The 16770-nt window shown below is 38.8% G+C and overlaps 5 protein-coding genes across 5 annotated transcripts in view; 2 read left to right on the forward strand and 3 right to left on the reverse strand.

The window, feature by feature from the left end:
• The window catches only part of serinc4 (serine incorporator 4), a 31161-nt gene extending 30042 nt beyond the window's left edge, over positions 1 to 1119 (reverse strand). The window contains exon 1 of the mRNA XM_032560898.1: positions 960 to 1119. Coding sequence (XP_032416789.1) covers positions 960 to 986 — 27 coding nt within the window. The 5' untranslated portion in view covers positions 987 to 1119. The remainder of the gene's footprint in view (positions 1 to 959) is intronic.
• A 988-nt stretch (positions 1120 to 2107) lies between these two features.
• On the forward strand, positions 2108 to 5104 carry LOC116718280 (THAP domain-containing protein 6-like). Its single transcript, XM_032560060.1, has 5 exons — positions 2108 to 2275; positions 3222 to 3414; positions 3500 to 3610; positions 3716 to 4198; positions 4580 to 5104. Exons 1-4 carry the CDS (start codon positions 2196 to 2198, stop codon positions 3923 to 3925), a joined length of 594 nt encoding a protein of 197 aa, XP_032415951.1. The 5' UTR covers positions 2108 to 2195; the 3' UTR covers positions 3926 to 4198; positions 4580 to 5104.
• A 361-nt stretch (positions 5105 to 5465) lies between these two features.
• On the forward strand, positions 5466 to 8398 carry hypk (huntingtin interacting protein K). The gene is made up of 4 exons (XM_032560064.1): positions 5466 to 5693; positions 6333 to 6388; positions 6500 to 6551; positions 8178 to 8398. Exons 1-4 carry the CDS (start codon positions 5532 to 5534, stop codon positions 8271 to 8273), a joined length of 366 nt encoding a protein of 121 aa, XP_032415955.1. The 5' UTR covers positions 5466 to 5531; the 3' UTR covers positions 8274 to 8398.
• Positions 8393 to 13634, reverse strand: mfap1 (microfibril associated protein 1). Its single transcript, XM_032560046.1, has 8 exons — positions 13434 to 13634; positions 11819 to 12035; positions 11599 to 11737; positions 11327 to 11514; positions 10178 to 10447; positions 9952 to 10111; positions 8862 to 8951; positions 8393 to 8784 (listed from the first exon to the last, which is right to left on the reverse strand). The coding sequence occupies exons 1-8, from the start codon at positions 13513 to 13515 to the stop codon at positions 8605 to 8607; spliced, it is 1326 nt and encodes a 441-aa protein (XP_032415937.1). The 5' UTR covers positions 13516 to 13634; the 3' UTR covers positions 8393 to 8604.
• A 795-nt stretch (positions 13635 to 14429) lies between these two features.
• hddc3 (HD domain containing 3) lies at positions 14430 to 16746 on the reverse strand. The gene is made up of 4 exons (XM_032560063.1): positions 16563 to 16746; positions 15769 to 15824; positions 15452 to 15692; positions 14430 to 15020 (listed from the first exon to the last, which is right to left on the reverse strand). The coding sequence occupies exons 1-4, from the start codon at positions 16672 to 16674 to the stop codon at positions 14890 to 14892; spliced, it is 540 nt and encodes a 179-aa protein (XP_032415954.1). The 5' UTR covers positions 16675 to 16746; the 3' UTR covers positions 14430 to 14889.
• Between the last annotated feature and the right edge of the window lie 24 nt (positions 16747 to 16770).

Here is a 16770-nt window from a genome sequence, read left to right on the forward strand (position 1 = left end):
TTAACTCCAAATTATTCATGAAAATTTTGCCAATTTGCACTTTTTGTTGAGCATATCTAAAATATTCAAAGAAATTCAGCTTGAAAAGCTAAAATTCAAACGCATAATGCTATTGGCTAGTACTTTCAAAGCAGCCAATCCAGGAACGGCATTTATTTTCCTTAGCTGTGATTGGCTGAACCTCGGAGAGCAGAGATAAGGAAGACTGTAGATGTTAGCTTCTGTGGTAGCGCCAAGGTTGTTTCCCAATGTGTGTATCAATGCATGTTAACGTATATTTGGAGTTTGAAATATTAAAATAGACAGTTGTAAGCATTTTTAGAGAGGGTCTCATCTCCTCACCAGATGGAGAAAACTTATTTTATTTTAGAATTTTTTTAAATGTTTATCATGTTGACATTGGGACAAGGACAAAAGGATGGAAGTACAAATACTTTTTCATTTGGAGGAGTCAAGGTGACAGTTTTAAATCTAAAAACCTGTTTCAACTGTCCAGCCTGGTGGTGGCATCATTATGATGTGGGATTCACATGGAACAAGCTACTAAAAGCCTTCAGTTTCATTTTTTGGAATTTAATGAAGACTCATCTTTTGAAGGAATAGATCTTCTTCTGCTTCCTAGCATACAGAACTCTTTCTTTACATTAGGGAACTTTATGTAATTTGTACAGTTTCACACAAAATGAGTGATAACTGGAATGTTTCTTGTCTTGGAATGGAGGTGTGTGGATGCAGTTTGTGGCTTGACAAAGAACACACTTGGCAAAGAGTTTATGTGGAATAATCCCATGTGAGATGCTGCACTTTATAAGACACTACAACTTAAACAAACAACTGATTAGGTTCAAAGGATTGGTGGGCCAAAATATAAAGCAAAGGAAGGTAAATACCTGAAGTACTGGAACTTTTGTATGAAGATAGTTTCTTAAAAATGAAAACCTGAGCGGAGTCAGCCTCACCTGAGCTCGAAACAAGCGTCCGGTCATCCTATTCCTGGGGCCAGGAGTAAAGCAAGTTCCAAACAGTCAAACAGCCATCAGTCATAGAGCAGGATGAAGGGGTTCGTACAACGACAATGACTTCTCAGGGGACCTGCTGCCATTTCTCAGGCCCCTCACCTCCACGCACATCTCCTGAAGCACCAGGCCAAAAGAGCATTGATGTGGTTTTCAGTCCTGCTTGGGGCATTCAACTCCAACAGGTTTCTCTTTCCTTTAATCTCATTAAGACGGGTGGATTGTTAAAGCTCAAGTACATGAAAGACCTAAAAATGTCTGGAGGCAGGAAATCTGTGGTTGCAGAACAAATAAACCTCTTAAAACAGACAGGAATAGCACAGGGAGGAACACAGTGTGACTCTAGTAATCCGGACAGTCAGCGGGTCAATCTGGTTACTGCATTTTCGTCATCAGTCCTTAAACAGATAACAGTAAAAGAAAAGATTTGTGCTATTTTGAGAACTTACTGATTACTGTTTGACTAGATACAAAAAAAGGCTGAACATTTAAACAACAATCCTTTTGCCATGCGCCGCAGGGCGGATTGTACCTATGGCAGCACCTATGCAGATGTTTACACTTTCATGTAAATTCTAACATGAAAATGTAAAAATAAAAAAAGTTGATATTTGTAAATACACTGTATGGCATGTTTTAAAATGTTGTGTAAATATAGTTGTCTTGTAATTTTATAAATACATAGTATAATCTTATGAAAGTAGTGTACTTTTACAAACCTTTAAAAAGAAACAATTTAGCCTAAAGAAGTATTAAATTAGTATACTTTCTAGTACACTACGAGTGCATGGTCCATAATATAGTTGCTACACTTATAATATACTTAATAACATTTATTATATGTATGCTACTTTTTATTCCCAGTTGCCTCCTAAAATTCTTACTGACTTTAGAAAGTGCAGCGATTCAAATTAATGTTGATATTATATTTAATATCGTCAGTCTTGATCCGATGTCCTTTTCATAAAAATCGTTACTGTACCAAAATACATTCCCATCACAAATAGCTGCATTTTTCTACTTTGAATTGAATGGAAGAGACAGATCACGTGTTTCCGTTTCCCCGCGGAGCTCTCCTCCTCTACGTAAGCGTCCCCGCCATATTGTGAGTGGCCTTGCAGCCGTGGGAAGCCTCGAGAAGAGCACTTCGCGCTAATATTTTAAACTTTTTCGAGCAAGATGCCTCATTCGTGTGCTGCGCTGGATTGTACAAAGCGCTGTACGGTCCAGACCAGAACCTCGGGCGTCACCTTTCACAGGTGAGGCTGAATAATCACCGTGTTTGGACTGTTTTGATGGGTTGACGTCATGAACAAAAGTGTCAACTTCCGCGCTCAAATTCCAAATATTTCTACTCATCTTTTGATTTTATCGAGAAGCTGGCGTTCTCTTTGATGCTGTCTATGAAAACTGGGCTTTTAGAAAAATAAATCTATGTGCCAGTTTCAACTAGATGTCCCTGAACTGACCAGCTGTCCTGGACGACACTGAAGTTAGCATCCTCCTTAGCTTCAGAAAAAGGGCTATTCCGCTGCATTTAACGATTCTGGACTACCTTCGTTGCGCTTTAGACCTAAATATAATATATTTAAAATGGTCAAACCTGGACTTGATTATCATATAATAATTGTGCATTCTACAACACACAGTCTACAATTGGTAGAACATTTACTCAATGCCTAAAAACTTATAAAATGGAGATTTTAAGAATTTCTTGGGGGATGAATTTGGGGTGTTTGCAACTTTTCATGGGATCTGGGTTTAAATCTCTATAATATACACAGGTTAGACCTAGAGAGAACCAATCTACACCAGTCGTATATTCTAGAAAACATGACATCAAGAGCAATTTTTTAAATCCAGGTCCACATTAAATTGGACTAAACAATATGAATATACAATGATACAAATTGTTATTGTGAAGCTCAAATAATCGTTACTTTTAAGGCTTAACTATCTTATATCTGAAGTTAACGCTTTTAATTTAGCTCTGATTTGTTTTTGTTTTTCTGGACTTTTATTTATATGTTTTTCTGATAAAGTACTTTTAAAGTTGAATTGAGTATATGGTCAGCTCAAACCTGAACATAACTACTTTATGCCTATAAAACAGAGTTTGTGATTCGTGTAACCTTGATTCATTGATTAGAAACTGTCTGGGTTTTGGTGTTAGCTGTTTAACCTTTTTTTTTAAACACTCATTAGGTTCCCAAAAGAAACAAACCTGAGAAAACGATGGGTGAAAGCCATCAGGAGGAAGGGCTTCTCTCCCAACACATCCACCAGGCTCTGCAGTGAACACTTCAAACAGGAGGACTTTGACAGGACGGGACAGACTGTCCGACTCAGAGAGGGAGTTGTTCCTTCAATCTTCAGTTTTTCGACCCCTCCAAAAAAGGTAGTTGCATCACTTGGCTTTAAGGGTTGAAAATGTTTTCAATTAGTTTAGCAAAATTCTTTGAGTACTTTGTGTTTCAAATCAGCGACGGGCAGCTAAAACAACCAAGGCTTTACCCAAGAAAGCAGAGAGCCAGGAAGTGGCGAGTGCCCCGCCTCCTCCACCAAAACAAGAACCTCCACCCTGTCCTGATTTAGTGAGTTCTGAGCATTTTCTTCTTTATTAACCCTCACAATCAGTGGTCACTGCCTGTCTATGTCTGGTGGTTGTGTTACCGTGCCTGATCCTTGTGTCTTACTAGGACCACTCCTATGCACTGCCTCCATCTTTGGGCGATCTGAAGGTAAAACTCTGCGAGGCGTTGGAAAGAGTCGAGAGTCTGGAAAGAGAAATGAGGAACGCCAAGGATCGGGAACGGAGAGCAAAGAATGCGTTGCACGTTCTGGTGGAGGATCTGAAGGGGAAGAACCTGATAAACGAAGAACTAAAACAAAGGCTTGAGTTATCATGAGATGTCATGACAATATGGACTTGGTGAACATTAATTTAGGTGTAATACACCTTGATAATTCTCATCTGACTTTATAGTTATTATTTTAAATGATTCAGTATTATTTTAAGCTTTAATTTATATATATAGAAAAAAAACTTGCCTGTCGTGGAGTTCATCACTGATACCCAGCTGCTGATGATGCTGGAGCATTTTCCATATCAGTGATGCTTCTCCTCCCAGGATGGTACCCAGGACAGCTTGGAGCGCCACTTCAGTTCAATGAGGCATCAGGTATTATTTATCCTGTTATTCATGACTGTTTTTAATGCTCATTTCTTATGACTTTGTCCTGAATTTTACTGTGGTAACGACCTTGATTTTTACTGTGCTCTTAGAATGATAGCCATGGTGACCCAAAAGGGTCGACAAAATGCAAACATCTCAATGGAACAACAAAACCGCAATGCAATTACAATACAATTGGCACAATACAACAACGCCACAAGGTCAAGCCAAAACACAAGAAAAAAGGCACAACAATCAACACAAAGAACCACAACAAACTTTTCTTGTAATATAATTTTTGCATTTTGTTGACCCTTGTGGATAACCATAGAAAACAGTCATAAAACATTTTCCTCTTTAATAAAAATATATGTGTCTGTTTTTCAGGGGGTTGATGAAACAACCAGTCTGGTTTGGTATCTCTCCAAGCAAATCTGGAAAACTAAAAGCACAGCACAAGACAGTCTCCCTTCCTTACTCGGCTATCGCCTACTCCATCAGCAGAAGAACAGTTTCCACCACTTTCCTTCAACATTTCTGTTGTCTTTCATTTGCAACTTGGTGCTTGATTTGTTTTTTGTTCTGTTCAGAAGAATTGTGTTCACCTCAACCAGCAAATCTGAGAGGAATCACATTTTTGGTACTGACATGCATATAAACCATGGTGTTGTCTTTTCATTATAGTTTTTACTGATGTCCTTGGTTGTCTCTCTTTCACCACAATGCCAAACTAAACATTCTTCAAGTTTATGGTGGACATGCAAAACACTGAAAGACCTTTCTGCTGCAAGAGTTTAGTGGAGATGCTGTAGATCTCTGGAGTTTTTTGTGATGCTGGAAGTGAGGCCTTAGCAGCACAAAACACAAGTTTTGGCAAACAAAAGGATTTTTAATAAATTTTTTGATTTTTGATCTAGTCCTCTTCTTCATTTTCCTCATAACTCTGACATTTATCAACTTAAACTTTTCTGGATTTTAGTCAGTGGATTGCACTGCTAACCTGCAGCAAGAGGATGTGGTGTAGCCCTGTGATGGATAAATTTATTTCGGTCCAAATGTAGTAGTTCTGCAGAAACAAGTTAGTTTTGGCCCTTATTTACTATCAGTTTATTTACATCATCTTAACTTTAATCAAAAATGCAAAAAGAAACAATTTTACAGATAAAATCTTTTTAAATTGCTCTTTATATTCGTTTATATTTTCTGTTTAGATTTTTTTACACTCAATAAATTAAAAGCTCGGGTTTAAATAAATTAGAGAAATTTACTTCCGGTGTAACCATGTTTTTTCTCCGACGCGTAGCGGAACCTTTCTTTTTGATCCGGCTAACCATCCAACATGGCAGCGGAGGGAGACGTTGATTTGGACCTGGAAGCCGAGGAGAACTGCACCGGGAAACCGGTGGAAAAGCCCCGGAAACATGACAGCGGAGCCGCAGATTTGGAGCGAGTCACGGACTACGCGGAGGAAAAAGAAATCTCCAGTTCGGACCTGGAAACGGTGAGAGCTGCGGGCTGTAGCCGACGGGCCGACCCAGAAACATGCGGCTGGAGCGGCTGCTGCTAACCGAAGAGCCCGGGTTGTTTGTCAACGGTTCTTTAAAATGGCTCGCTTTAAAATTTCTATGAAGTCTTTCTAAAAATGACCATTAAAACAGTTTAAATGTTGTGTAATCGCCAGACATTTACTGTTAATTAACTAGATGTTTCTAAGCTAAAGTTAAATATAGCTTTGTCGAAATCCTTTATGACTCCTATCAAAAGTCTAGTATTTTGCCAAGTAAAGTTTGAAAAAATATTTTTAAAGTGTATTGAGTACACTTTAAATATTTACACCTGTATCTTTTTTCTTTATTTTTTTTACTAAGTCATATTACACATTTTGTTTTCCATTAATTCTAAAGCAATAGAAAAGTAAGACAGCTAACATTAATTAGCTGTTACTGCAGCTTTAAATAAGTGAAATTTATCAATTACATGGTAGCCAATTAAATGAGGCAGAAGTGGATTAAATAGCTGTAGAAAAAAACTAAATATTAATGCCAGAAAATAAACATGCCTATAACAAAAGTTTAATTTTCTTTGATGATGCCGACTGGTTCAAATCAAACCAAATAAAAACTAACTACTATTCTTTCAGGCGATGTCGGTGATCGGAGACAGAAGATCCAGGGAGCAGAAAGCCAAACAGGAGAGGTAAGATAAGTGCTGATACGATCCATTATTAAATCCGTTTTATCCTGAGGATTCAGGAAAAATCCACTTTAATTTGCCTTGGAGATGAACTCTCGTTTTGTTTATTTTCAGAGAAAAAGAGCTGGCTAAAGTCACCATCAAGAAAGAGGATGTAGAGTTGATTGTAAGTAGATTTCATTTTCCCGTTAAGATTATATTGCATATAATCAGTCAATAGTTAGCTGGTTTACATGTCTTATATGAAGGTGTTTCAATTTAATTTGTTTTTAGACAAGGACAGAATATTTGGTTTTATGTTTGTGTGATCTGGACCCCCATACTTGAAGCTCTGCATTTTATGTACTATATAGTAATAGATACTGACAAAAAATAACTTATGTTAATGATAAGTCTTCATTTTCCAGTTACTCTAAGATGCATTTTTTTATAGCTGCCCATGCGTTGTCTATAAACTCTTGATTTGAGTCTGGTGAGTTAAGATGTCTCAATGTACAACTTTACCTAATAAATACCTTGGTTGCAGTTTTTTTCCTTTCGGTTTGCACCAAAATTCTTAGGAACAAGATGCATAATGATCTGATTTGAAAACAATTTTTGTTGCTGTTACTGTAGAAGAAAAGTAGCATTAACAGCTACTGAAGTTTGTAGCAGTTTGCATTTGGCTGATCTCCTTTTTATTTCACTGAGCTTAATTAGTTGATATCTGGCTAATTAGTCAGGCTACCTGCTCAGGTAGCAAGCCTTGGCTTCTTAGCAGGCACGATGTTTTCAGCTTGCCAACTGTTTTAATGTAAGTTTAACTCGAATTTGAAAATTCAAGGGTTTTTTTATTATTAAATATCAATCATAAATGAAGAGAAACTTGCATATACTACATAGTTTGTTGTTCAGAATGAATCGTATGTGTGGCCAATAGAAGTAAGCCAGTGGCGAACATGAATGCATTACAGTAAATTTACACTTACCCGTGGTTGTTGCAAAAAGTAAGCTAACTAGCACAGGTATGTTAACAGCTAGTCAGCGTTGGCCTCAATAGCTTCGAGTCGTAATAAAGATGTTTGCGCACGACTCAGACGTTTGCCCGACGTTGAAGTCCAGCAAAAAATAAACCAGATGATAAAATAGTCATGGCACCACAAAATGTACGACCTGTGATTAATGTATTTCATGCTAATTTATGTTTTCCTCGTCTTGCCATTACCTTCCTGTTCTATTCCGCTCCATAAAAATCTCGCTTCTGACAGTTCTCCCGTTTACTTCAATTTCCCCGGTCTAATTTTTAAGGGGCCAATCAGAACAGGAGGTGATCCCATGAACGATGACGTCGTTGTTCTGCGCTGTTGTCATCGTCTGTAGTATTAGCAATGGCAGCAATTTTGAATCTTGTTTGGATCGGCACTTCTCTCTCAGCAGTGGATGGTTGTTTACAGCGCAGGCAATTTCCCTACGTCGCGGTCAAACGCATTTGGGTAATATTTAAAACCTCAGCAGAGTCCAGCTCCAGGAAGTGAGATCTATTTTTTCCAAAAGAATTTAAGACGTTTTAAGGATGCATGGACACCCTGGAAGTTATTGCACTAGCGTTGCACTGCTTCAGTTTTAGTTACTGCTTTTATTACGACTATAAATGGATCAGAACTGTAAAAATTATTTTTATGAATGCAAAGGAAACGTATAAGGATCTTATTTCAGCCAGAATTGCACAGCAACTCTTTTTGTTTTAATTTGTGTCAAATCCAGTTTGTTGCTTGTGTTATAATTGTAACCTTTGCCGTTTTTTGTGGTGCAGATGTCAGAGATGGAGATCTCGCGGTCGATGGCGGAGCGCAGCCTGAGGGAACACATGGGGAACGTGGTGGAAGCTCTGGTGACTCTGACCAACTGAACACATTCTCACACTGGACTGTTTCTCCCCACCTTAAAGCTCACCGGATCAATCCAACGGAGCTGATCCAACCCAAATCCTCCAGTTTTTTTATTTTCAAATAAAATTTCACTATTGTGTAAAAACAAGTGTGTTTAATTCAAATAGCTGTACTTGAACAGACGCCACAAAAACTAAACTGGTAGGTTATTTACAAAATTACACAAATCCAGCTGCTTCCTTAGACTTATAGGCCGACTATGCCAGGTGAAACAAAGTAGGACGATCAGTTCATGTGTTTGGAGAAGGATTGGACCTCGCAGGCTTCCCTCCAGCGCTCACCAGGATCATCTTAGGTCTTCCTCTTCTTCACGGTGGGCCGATCGAACACGTCCCTCACGCCGGCCGCCTTCTGCTTAAAGAACTTGCTGTTCTGAGCGCTTTCCTGAGCCCAGGCCGAGTCGAACGACGTCGTGTCCTGGTCCACCAGGTGGGTGTACTTGGTGCGACCCGACCGGCCAAAGTTTTTCACCTGGTCGGAGTGAAAACGGTCAGAAAATAAAAAACTGAACCTGCATAGTAAATTCCTGGTATGCAAGCGGATCTCACCTGCATGACTTTGGGTAAGATGGTTTTGTTGAAGTGATCCTCCAGAGTAGGAGCGCTGAAATCTCTCTTATACACATCCTCCTCCTCATTCTGGGACGGAGAGCAAATGTTTAGAACAAAAAACCACAACAGGTGTGTCTACACTGCCACCTAGTGGACCAAACGAGCAATGAAAAACAAAGGGGCAGTATGCGTTTTCTAAGCACAGTGCCATATAGCAAATATGACTTCAATTTAATTTTACATTATATTTTAATGACTTGAAATTGAGCCTCTGTCTCTTTAAAAATTTCTGCTCTGTTTTAAACTCCACGTTCATGAAATCATCACAACATGGCTCCTCTATTAACCCTTTAACAACGTTTCTGCCAGCGTTGCTCTGAGAAGCTCCTAGAATGAGATCGGCTGATGTGCAGCTCCACCAGGTGTTTGCTAATATCTGCTGGCTAGTCTGAAGGAGCTGAACAAGGGTTGCTTTGTGTGCCAGAAGCTTGGAAACCGCAGCTTCGAGGAGGAGCTACACCTCGAAGGCGGGGCTAGGTCCAACCAGGCATTTTGCACAGCTGAATGGTTGCCATGGAGATTAAAGGATTTCTTAAACATGCATAAAAGAGTCTAAGCAAAACTTCAGGTATGTGTTTGATGAGGGAGCAATATAACATAATGGAAATTGATTTGACATGATACCGCCTCTTTAAGAAAAGTTTCAGATTTTGAGCTAAAAGCTACGGAAGCACTTAACTGCTGGAGTTTGGAAATAAATTCAGAAGAGAGATCTTGTTTTAACAACTTTTATATCACGTTAAAACAAGAAAACTCAAATTTTTAAAGATTTATATCTGTCTAAAACTAAAATATGCTATAGTTAAAAAAACAGAATAGCAAAATGTCTTGGGATGTTTAGGTCTAGAACAGGAGGAAAATTCATTTTCATTTTGGTTCACATCAAGATCGAGAATGTCTTTAAAGGGCTGGTTGTAGCAGAAAGTATCAATAAACTACCCAATAAGAAATTGCTAATATTAATAAATATTTAATATTATATTTATATAATATCAACTTATTTGATGAGAATGTGCGTCCTGCTCACCATGAAGAACGCTCCTCTGTGGTAGTACTTCTGTAGGAACTTGTATTTGCCCTTCTGGGCTTTGTTGGTAACGACCTTGCCGCTGTTCCGGAGCTCCGCCCGCCGCTCCTCCTCCGTCAGGTTGTGGAATCGTTCAATCTCGGACTTCTCCTTCTCCATCCTGAAGAAAGACCCAATCACCACCCTGCTCTGTGTCTCACCGTCTCCATCAGATCTGTTTACTCACGTTTCTCGTGTCTCTCTGTCCCTCTTGATGCGCTTCAGCTCTCGGACCTTCCAGGCCTCGTACTCGTCCTCCTCGTTCTCTCCGTCCGTGTCCAGCGCTTCCAGAGCAGCCAGCGTGCGCCGGTTCTCCTCGAACTCCTTCTTGGCCTCCTCCTCGACGATTTTCAGAGTGTAGCGGCGGCGCTCCTCCGTCTGCCGCTTGGCCTCGGCCTCCAGCTCCCTCTGCTTCAGCTCCTCGGCTTCGCGCTCCACCACCGTGATTCTGTCCTTCCTGTCCACCAGTTAGTTTGGCAAGTTATGGACTCATTACTTCCTGACATTCAACCAAATGTTCAGAATAATTTTAAACAATTTGAGTAATTTTACTTCTGTTTAAGTAACAAGTGAAATGTCACTTTTTTAAAAATCTCACGTTTTTTGATAAAGTTTTTGCATTAGGATGAGATTTTTTGTCTGTATTGAAATTAGCATATTTCACAAAATGGAAACACTTTTTGTCATCATGAGTCACATGATCAACAACCAAATGTTACTACTGGCAGAAACAACAAAGAAGACAACAGGAAGTGGTTGGCTGGGGATGATGCTGCATGTTTTCTAAGGATTTATATTGTGAACAAACTTATTCACATGTGATTCTAATTGCTTCTCTTATTTAATGGAAACATCGTAATTACAAAGTTGTGTTTTTTGACATTAACAGAATATCAAACATTTGTAATAGAAACAAAAATACTGATAAATTACTGATGCATTTACTGCCAGAAATATTTTCAAACTGCTAAAACAAAATTCTAGTTTTTGTTCCAATAACTTATTATACTTCAAAACTAACTTACAAGTAACCTTTCAGCAACATTTAGGAGTTTGATTTAAGTCAATAATTCCTTAATATTGATAAAAAAAAGTTCTAGTTCCACTGACAGATAATTTCACTTAGAACATGGGAAAATGTTTTGTTATAAGTGAAACAATCTTGCCAGCGGAACTAGAGCTTTTTCATCAATATTAAGGAATTATTGACTTAAAATAAGTTTTTACTTGTAAGTTAGTTCTTTTATTTCATGTGAACTGAGATATTTGCTCTAGAACTTGGACCAACATGCTTGGCAAGATTTTGTTTTTGCAGTGCAGTTTTCAGAGTTCTTACTTGCGGATGAAGACCGGTTTGAGTCGCGGCTCCGCCTCGTCCTCGCTGTCTGTGTATTCCTCGTATTCTGACTCGGACTCGGACTCCTCCCCCGACTTCACCTCCTCCTCCACCTCCATCACTTCCATCTCCTCATTCTTCCGCTCCACCGCTCGCTGGCGCATCATCGCTCGTCGCCGCTCAATTTCCTGCAGAACGATGATCAGACAATGAGAATTTAACCAACGTAATGGAAAGGATTAAAAACCCAGAGGTGTTTGTGTAATGCCAACCTCATCATCCACTTCTTCCTCCTCCTCCTCTTCTTCCTCACTGCTGTCTTCGCGCTCAGGATGCCACGTTCCCTCGTCCGAGTCCTCGCTGCTCTCGGCCACGACTTCAGGCTCAACGATCTGCCTGTGCCTCGCTAACCTGAGAACCAACAAGTGAGAAATGTCTTCACTCTCCAGAATTCACTGGTAGTTTGAGTTACAGCTGAGCGCCGGGCGCTACCTCTCCTCCACATCCTCGGAGGTCCGGTTGAGCAGACGCCGGAGACGCGGGTCGGAGACGTCCTCCTCCTGTGGCTCCACCTCCGGCTCCGCCTCCACCCCCTTCTTCACAAACTTGAACTCCTCATCTTCCTCGTCTGAAGACTCCATGGGGGCGTAGTCAGGACGCTTACCGGACACATAGCGCTTCACCTTCACCTTCTCCATGGTGAGCTCACCTGCGTGACGCACATCAACAAGATGGCTGACATCAAGTTAATCTGAATACAGTCAGAAGTTTTCGTCTCTGGTCTCAAACATCCACAGTTAGAGATCAGAACAACTATAGACTGTTCATTAGTGATCTAATCTTTAACCACAAGACTACAGATTCCTTTGGCTTCTTTTTGCCTTCCTTCGCACCACAGTGAAAAATCTCAAGAATTTAAGTCAAAATAATTATTTGGGACATTAAATTATTGGTGCAGAAATGCATCAGTTTGTACAACTTTAAATCTTTCAACTTTAAACAAAAAATTAGCAAAACTCAAATCTGACACTTCCCTCAACACCTGTGAAAGTTTTATTTATTTTGTGATTTTCAACCGCATTGTTTACTGACTTATACAAATAAAAATAGCATATAAAACCAAACCTTGATGTAAAAGCCTAACAAAGATAGAATCTCAATTGAAAACAAATATAAAATTACACCAAACATGATTACAATTAAGCAAATCCAGTTTATTTAAGTTCTAACATCAAACTTAATTAAAAGTTGTAATTGTAATATAACTTTGTCGGCTTGTGTCTGTGTCTTTAGACCTGAAACATTACTAGACATACACATATGTCATCTCTTGTCAATGCTTTCTTACACAGAAAACAGTAAACTTCATAACAGGAATCAACTACAGATGTAGCATAAACAGCTACTGACGTTTGTAGCAGTTTGCATTTGGCTGATCTCCTTTTTATTACACTGAGCTTAATTAGTTGATATCTGCCTATCATATGATAGGCAGATATCATATATATGATATCTATAAGCGATTGTTTACAAACATTTTTGATATACTTAACAGACCACGAGGAAACTCCTAGTGGAGGTGTTGAAGGATTTTTTGGTGTTTTTTCTTCTGATTTTTGGCGCTATGTGGACACGTGATAGATTAATAAGGTGTCTGACATCATTTCACCACATGTATAAATAGATGCCCAAATTGCAAAAAATAAACAACCGACGTACCACCTTAAAATTCCAAATAAAAGCATTAAATACTTAAATGAGCAAATCCTAAGCTTGACACTCAGAAATAACATCAGACGTGTATTTGACCACATCATTTGTCATCCTGACCACAAAATAATTGACCAGCCTGTTTGCAGCCACCGGCACTGTGCTAAAATATGGACATTATAACACTTTGGATTTTCTAAGGCCTAAAATCAAAATGCTCAAATTTCTTTTGCTCTTTATAACAACTTATCTAACATTACGTCTTTATTTAACCAGTTCTAACACTGTAACTTGTTCATTTCGTGTATTGTGAGCCAACAGTGGCAGGTTTTTGCCACTGTTGGCAAAAACTTAGCTGATGCTAATGTAGCTAAATGGCTAACCCACAAAAGCTCACCTTTCTCGTTCCGGATCGGAACGGCACCGGCTGTGGACTGGATCGGTGGAAGCTTCATGTTGGCGGCTTCGTGACTAGACATGATTGCCCGGTCAACGATAAACGAGCCGAAGAAAAATGAAAACGATATTCCAACTAGCTATTCTAGCTCGTTGTAGCTGCTGCGAAACGGAAGTTCAACAAAACGCGTGAACGGACAGGAAGTAGAATTGATCCGACTAACGTTTCCGCCGCTTCCGGAGCACACGTAGCTTCACATTAACATTTTATAATTATTTGTTTTGTCCTAGTGGCGTGGAATATGAATCTTTACAATATTCTATGTATCTTAGAGGAAAATCTTGAGATAAAATATTCAATGAGAGAATATCAGTTATCTCATTGAAGAGAGATTTAGTAGATTTAGTGCAGATTTGCGCCCCCTGTGGTTGTTGAAAACAACGCAAAAGAAATCAATCAAACAATTATTTTCCTGGGTAAATAGTAATATTGATTAGAATATACAGTTGATAATGATAACAAATGCAAATATTACTATTACTATTAGTAGTAATATTCAATTTTATCAGTCATACATACCAATTAAACATTATTTTTGCTATTAAACATATTTTCCACCTACATTCTTCCATGTAATAGCAAACAGCATAAATATAGAGAACTACATTTGGCAGGTCACTTTTAAGTGAGTTTAAATAAATGGAGGTAATTTATTTTTTACATTTACATAAGATTGCAGAGTTGTATTCACTAAATATAACTATACTCCTACTTGAATAGAAGGAAATAATTAAATGCAGAAATAAATGATCCATTTAAGGCTCCTGAGCTCAGGACCCGCAAAGTTCAACATGAAAGCCAACTATTAACTGTTAGATCAAAATTCTTTCTCTTTCTTGGAGGTATTGATATTAGCCTTCTTAAATGCTCACAAAGATTATCAAAGACATTTGTGTCAACTTTTTTGGGTACCTGCAAAATGACTTAATTTAAACATTTATCTTTACATCTTTTATTGTTCACCTTATAACATTAGCAAACAAAACAACATCCCTGAACCATGTAGAGTAAAATTCCAAGTAAATCTCCCAGTATACAGTATTTGTTTCTAGATGGTAAATTCAAGTAATTTTATTGGCAATTCTTTAATATTTTTGCCCCCAGGATAAATGTTAACTTCCCTCTGTGCCAAAAATGAATGTTTATATTTTAGTGGCTGATACATTAGGTTTTACAGTAAATAGTGGGGAAGTTTGATGAAAGAAAAGAGCCAGGAAAATGTTGCTTTCTTAATATTCAGAAATAAAATCACAGTTACATGATGTCCTGAAAGTATACAGCAGACATAACTCACAGCACAAAATAAGGAAAAATATTATTTTTATGGCTTGTAAATGATATTGCATCTGATTAGTGAATCAAACAGTCAATTCTCCAGGGAGGTGAGGCAGTTCTTTCAGAGCTGGACTCCTCTCTGTTTGAACTGATCCTCCAGCTTCTCCTCCAGAGCCGAGTTAGTTCCTTTTAGACCTTTAACCACCTCAGCGGCCCAAACAAAGTACTCCTGGACCCGCTCAGCCGACCAACCTGCCAGAGAAATAAGAAGAGGGTTAACGTGAAAACTGAATATAGAAGCTTTGATGGACATGAATGTGGATGTTTTGTGTTTTAACTTTAAAGTAAAAAAAATGTTTTCTGGACACTGAAACTGCGCTTGGAGTGAGCATATGGTTTTGCTTGGAGTGAGCACTGGACTTCTTTTGGGTAAATGTCTCTTCCACGTTTGCAGACCTTTGTGAGAGCTTTGCTAAGTAGATAAATAAATATTTCTACATGTCAGATTGGAAGTAATGAGGGTATTTTAATAACGCTGGAGAGCTGAGCAGCAGAACAGAATTACAGACAGTTAAGAATCTTGAAGTGTTTGTGCACTAAATCTGAAACATTCACTTTAAAAAAGAACAACAACAGCTTCCACAGATAAAGATTTTTTGTTTTCAGTGTAGAACGGTGCTGACCGACAGGCGTGCAGGCGTTCAGGTCCCTCAGGTTGTACAGCTTGTCAGCCAGTTTCACCAGTTTAGCTTGTCGGCTGCAGTGAGGTGCATGCTCCACCTGCAGGCGCTTCCTCTCCTGCTTCGGCAGACTTTTGTCATCAGTCACCTCCTGGACAATTCGAGCTACGATTGGCCCGAATCTGTCCACCAGCTCCTCCGGAGTGGTGTCTGTGTCCTCTACGGTGTCGTGAAGCAAAGCTGCCTGCATGTCACAGGCAAAGGGCTTAGCATGGCAAGAAAGGCCGAATATATCAGAGAGTTGACGGATGAGAACATACTTGTAAAACCTCAATCTCTGTGACTCCTCCCTCATAGCTGAGGATCCTTGCTACACCTGAAACACAGAACCGCATCAGACATGTTAAGAGTTTTCAGTTTAAGGAGAAATATAGTAAACACACAACTCTAACAGGTGGCATCATCACTGCAATTATCAAGTACTGATCTTGCATAAGAGAGGCAATCTAACTGCAGATGTATAGATATAAATTATGCATTTATGATTCCACATCCCATATTCATTGAAGTTTGCAGACGTTTAGTTTTGTGCAACTTCCTATAAGTTCCTATAACATCATTTCAGCTCCTCTCTTAAATGTTTTTATTTAGCTAATAATTTTTCTCTCTGTAGAATAACTTTAAACAACAGAAGAGAATTAGGGTCAAAAAGAATTCAGATTTTTAATGTAAGAATTTTGACACATATTTGTCATTAAAGTCGGAATTATTAGATTAAAGTTAGAATTTTGAGAAAACAAAGTCAGAATATTGAGATTAAAGCCAACATTCTACGATTTAAATCAGAATTCCATTTTTTAGTGGTTCTAATTCTCTTCCGGTTTGAGCAGCACGGAATTTGATCCTTACTGGATCGGCAGTTTTTAAGATTATTGCTGATGTTTTTCCGTCTTGGGATTTTGTTGACGCACCCGATGTTGTTATTGAAAGGACGGGAATTTGCCATCAATTAATATGAAACTAAATATTTTTTCATAATGGTCTTTTTCGGCTATAGACGGTGAATTTTCACCAAATAAAGTGAAACTCCCCCTGTAATAAAATTCCTACCAACCGATTGGATGATTAATGTACGGCGTTTCTTCTGGGTCTTTACGGCGTTGTTTACGATGTTTTTCCGCAGCAAAATTAACGGTTTCTAACAATAAAGCCGCTTCTGAATTCATAGCTAAATGTAAATACAGGAATTGGTTGAGTTAGCATAGGTCCGCCCTGTACTGGGTCCGGACGGAAACAGCAGCTCACATGATCATTTCCGCCCT

Source organism: Xiphophorus hellerii, chromosome 4 (genome assembly GCF_003331165.1).
Source record: "Xiphophorus hellerii strain 12219 chromosome 4, Xiphophorus_hellerii-4.1, whole genome shotgun sequence".
Lineage (NCBI taxonomy): Eukaryota > Metazoa > Chordata > Actinopteri > Cyprinodontiformes > Poeciliidae > Xiphophorus > Xiphophorus hellerii.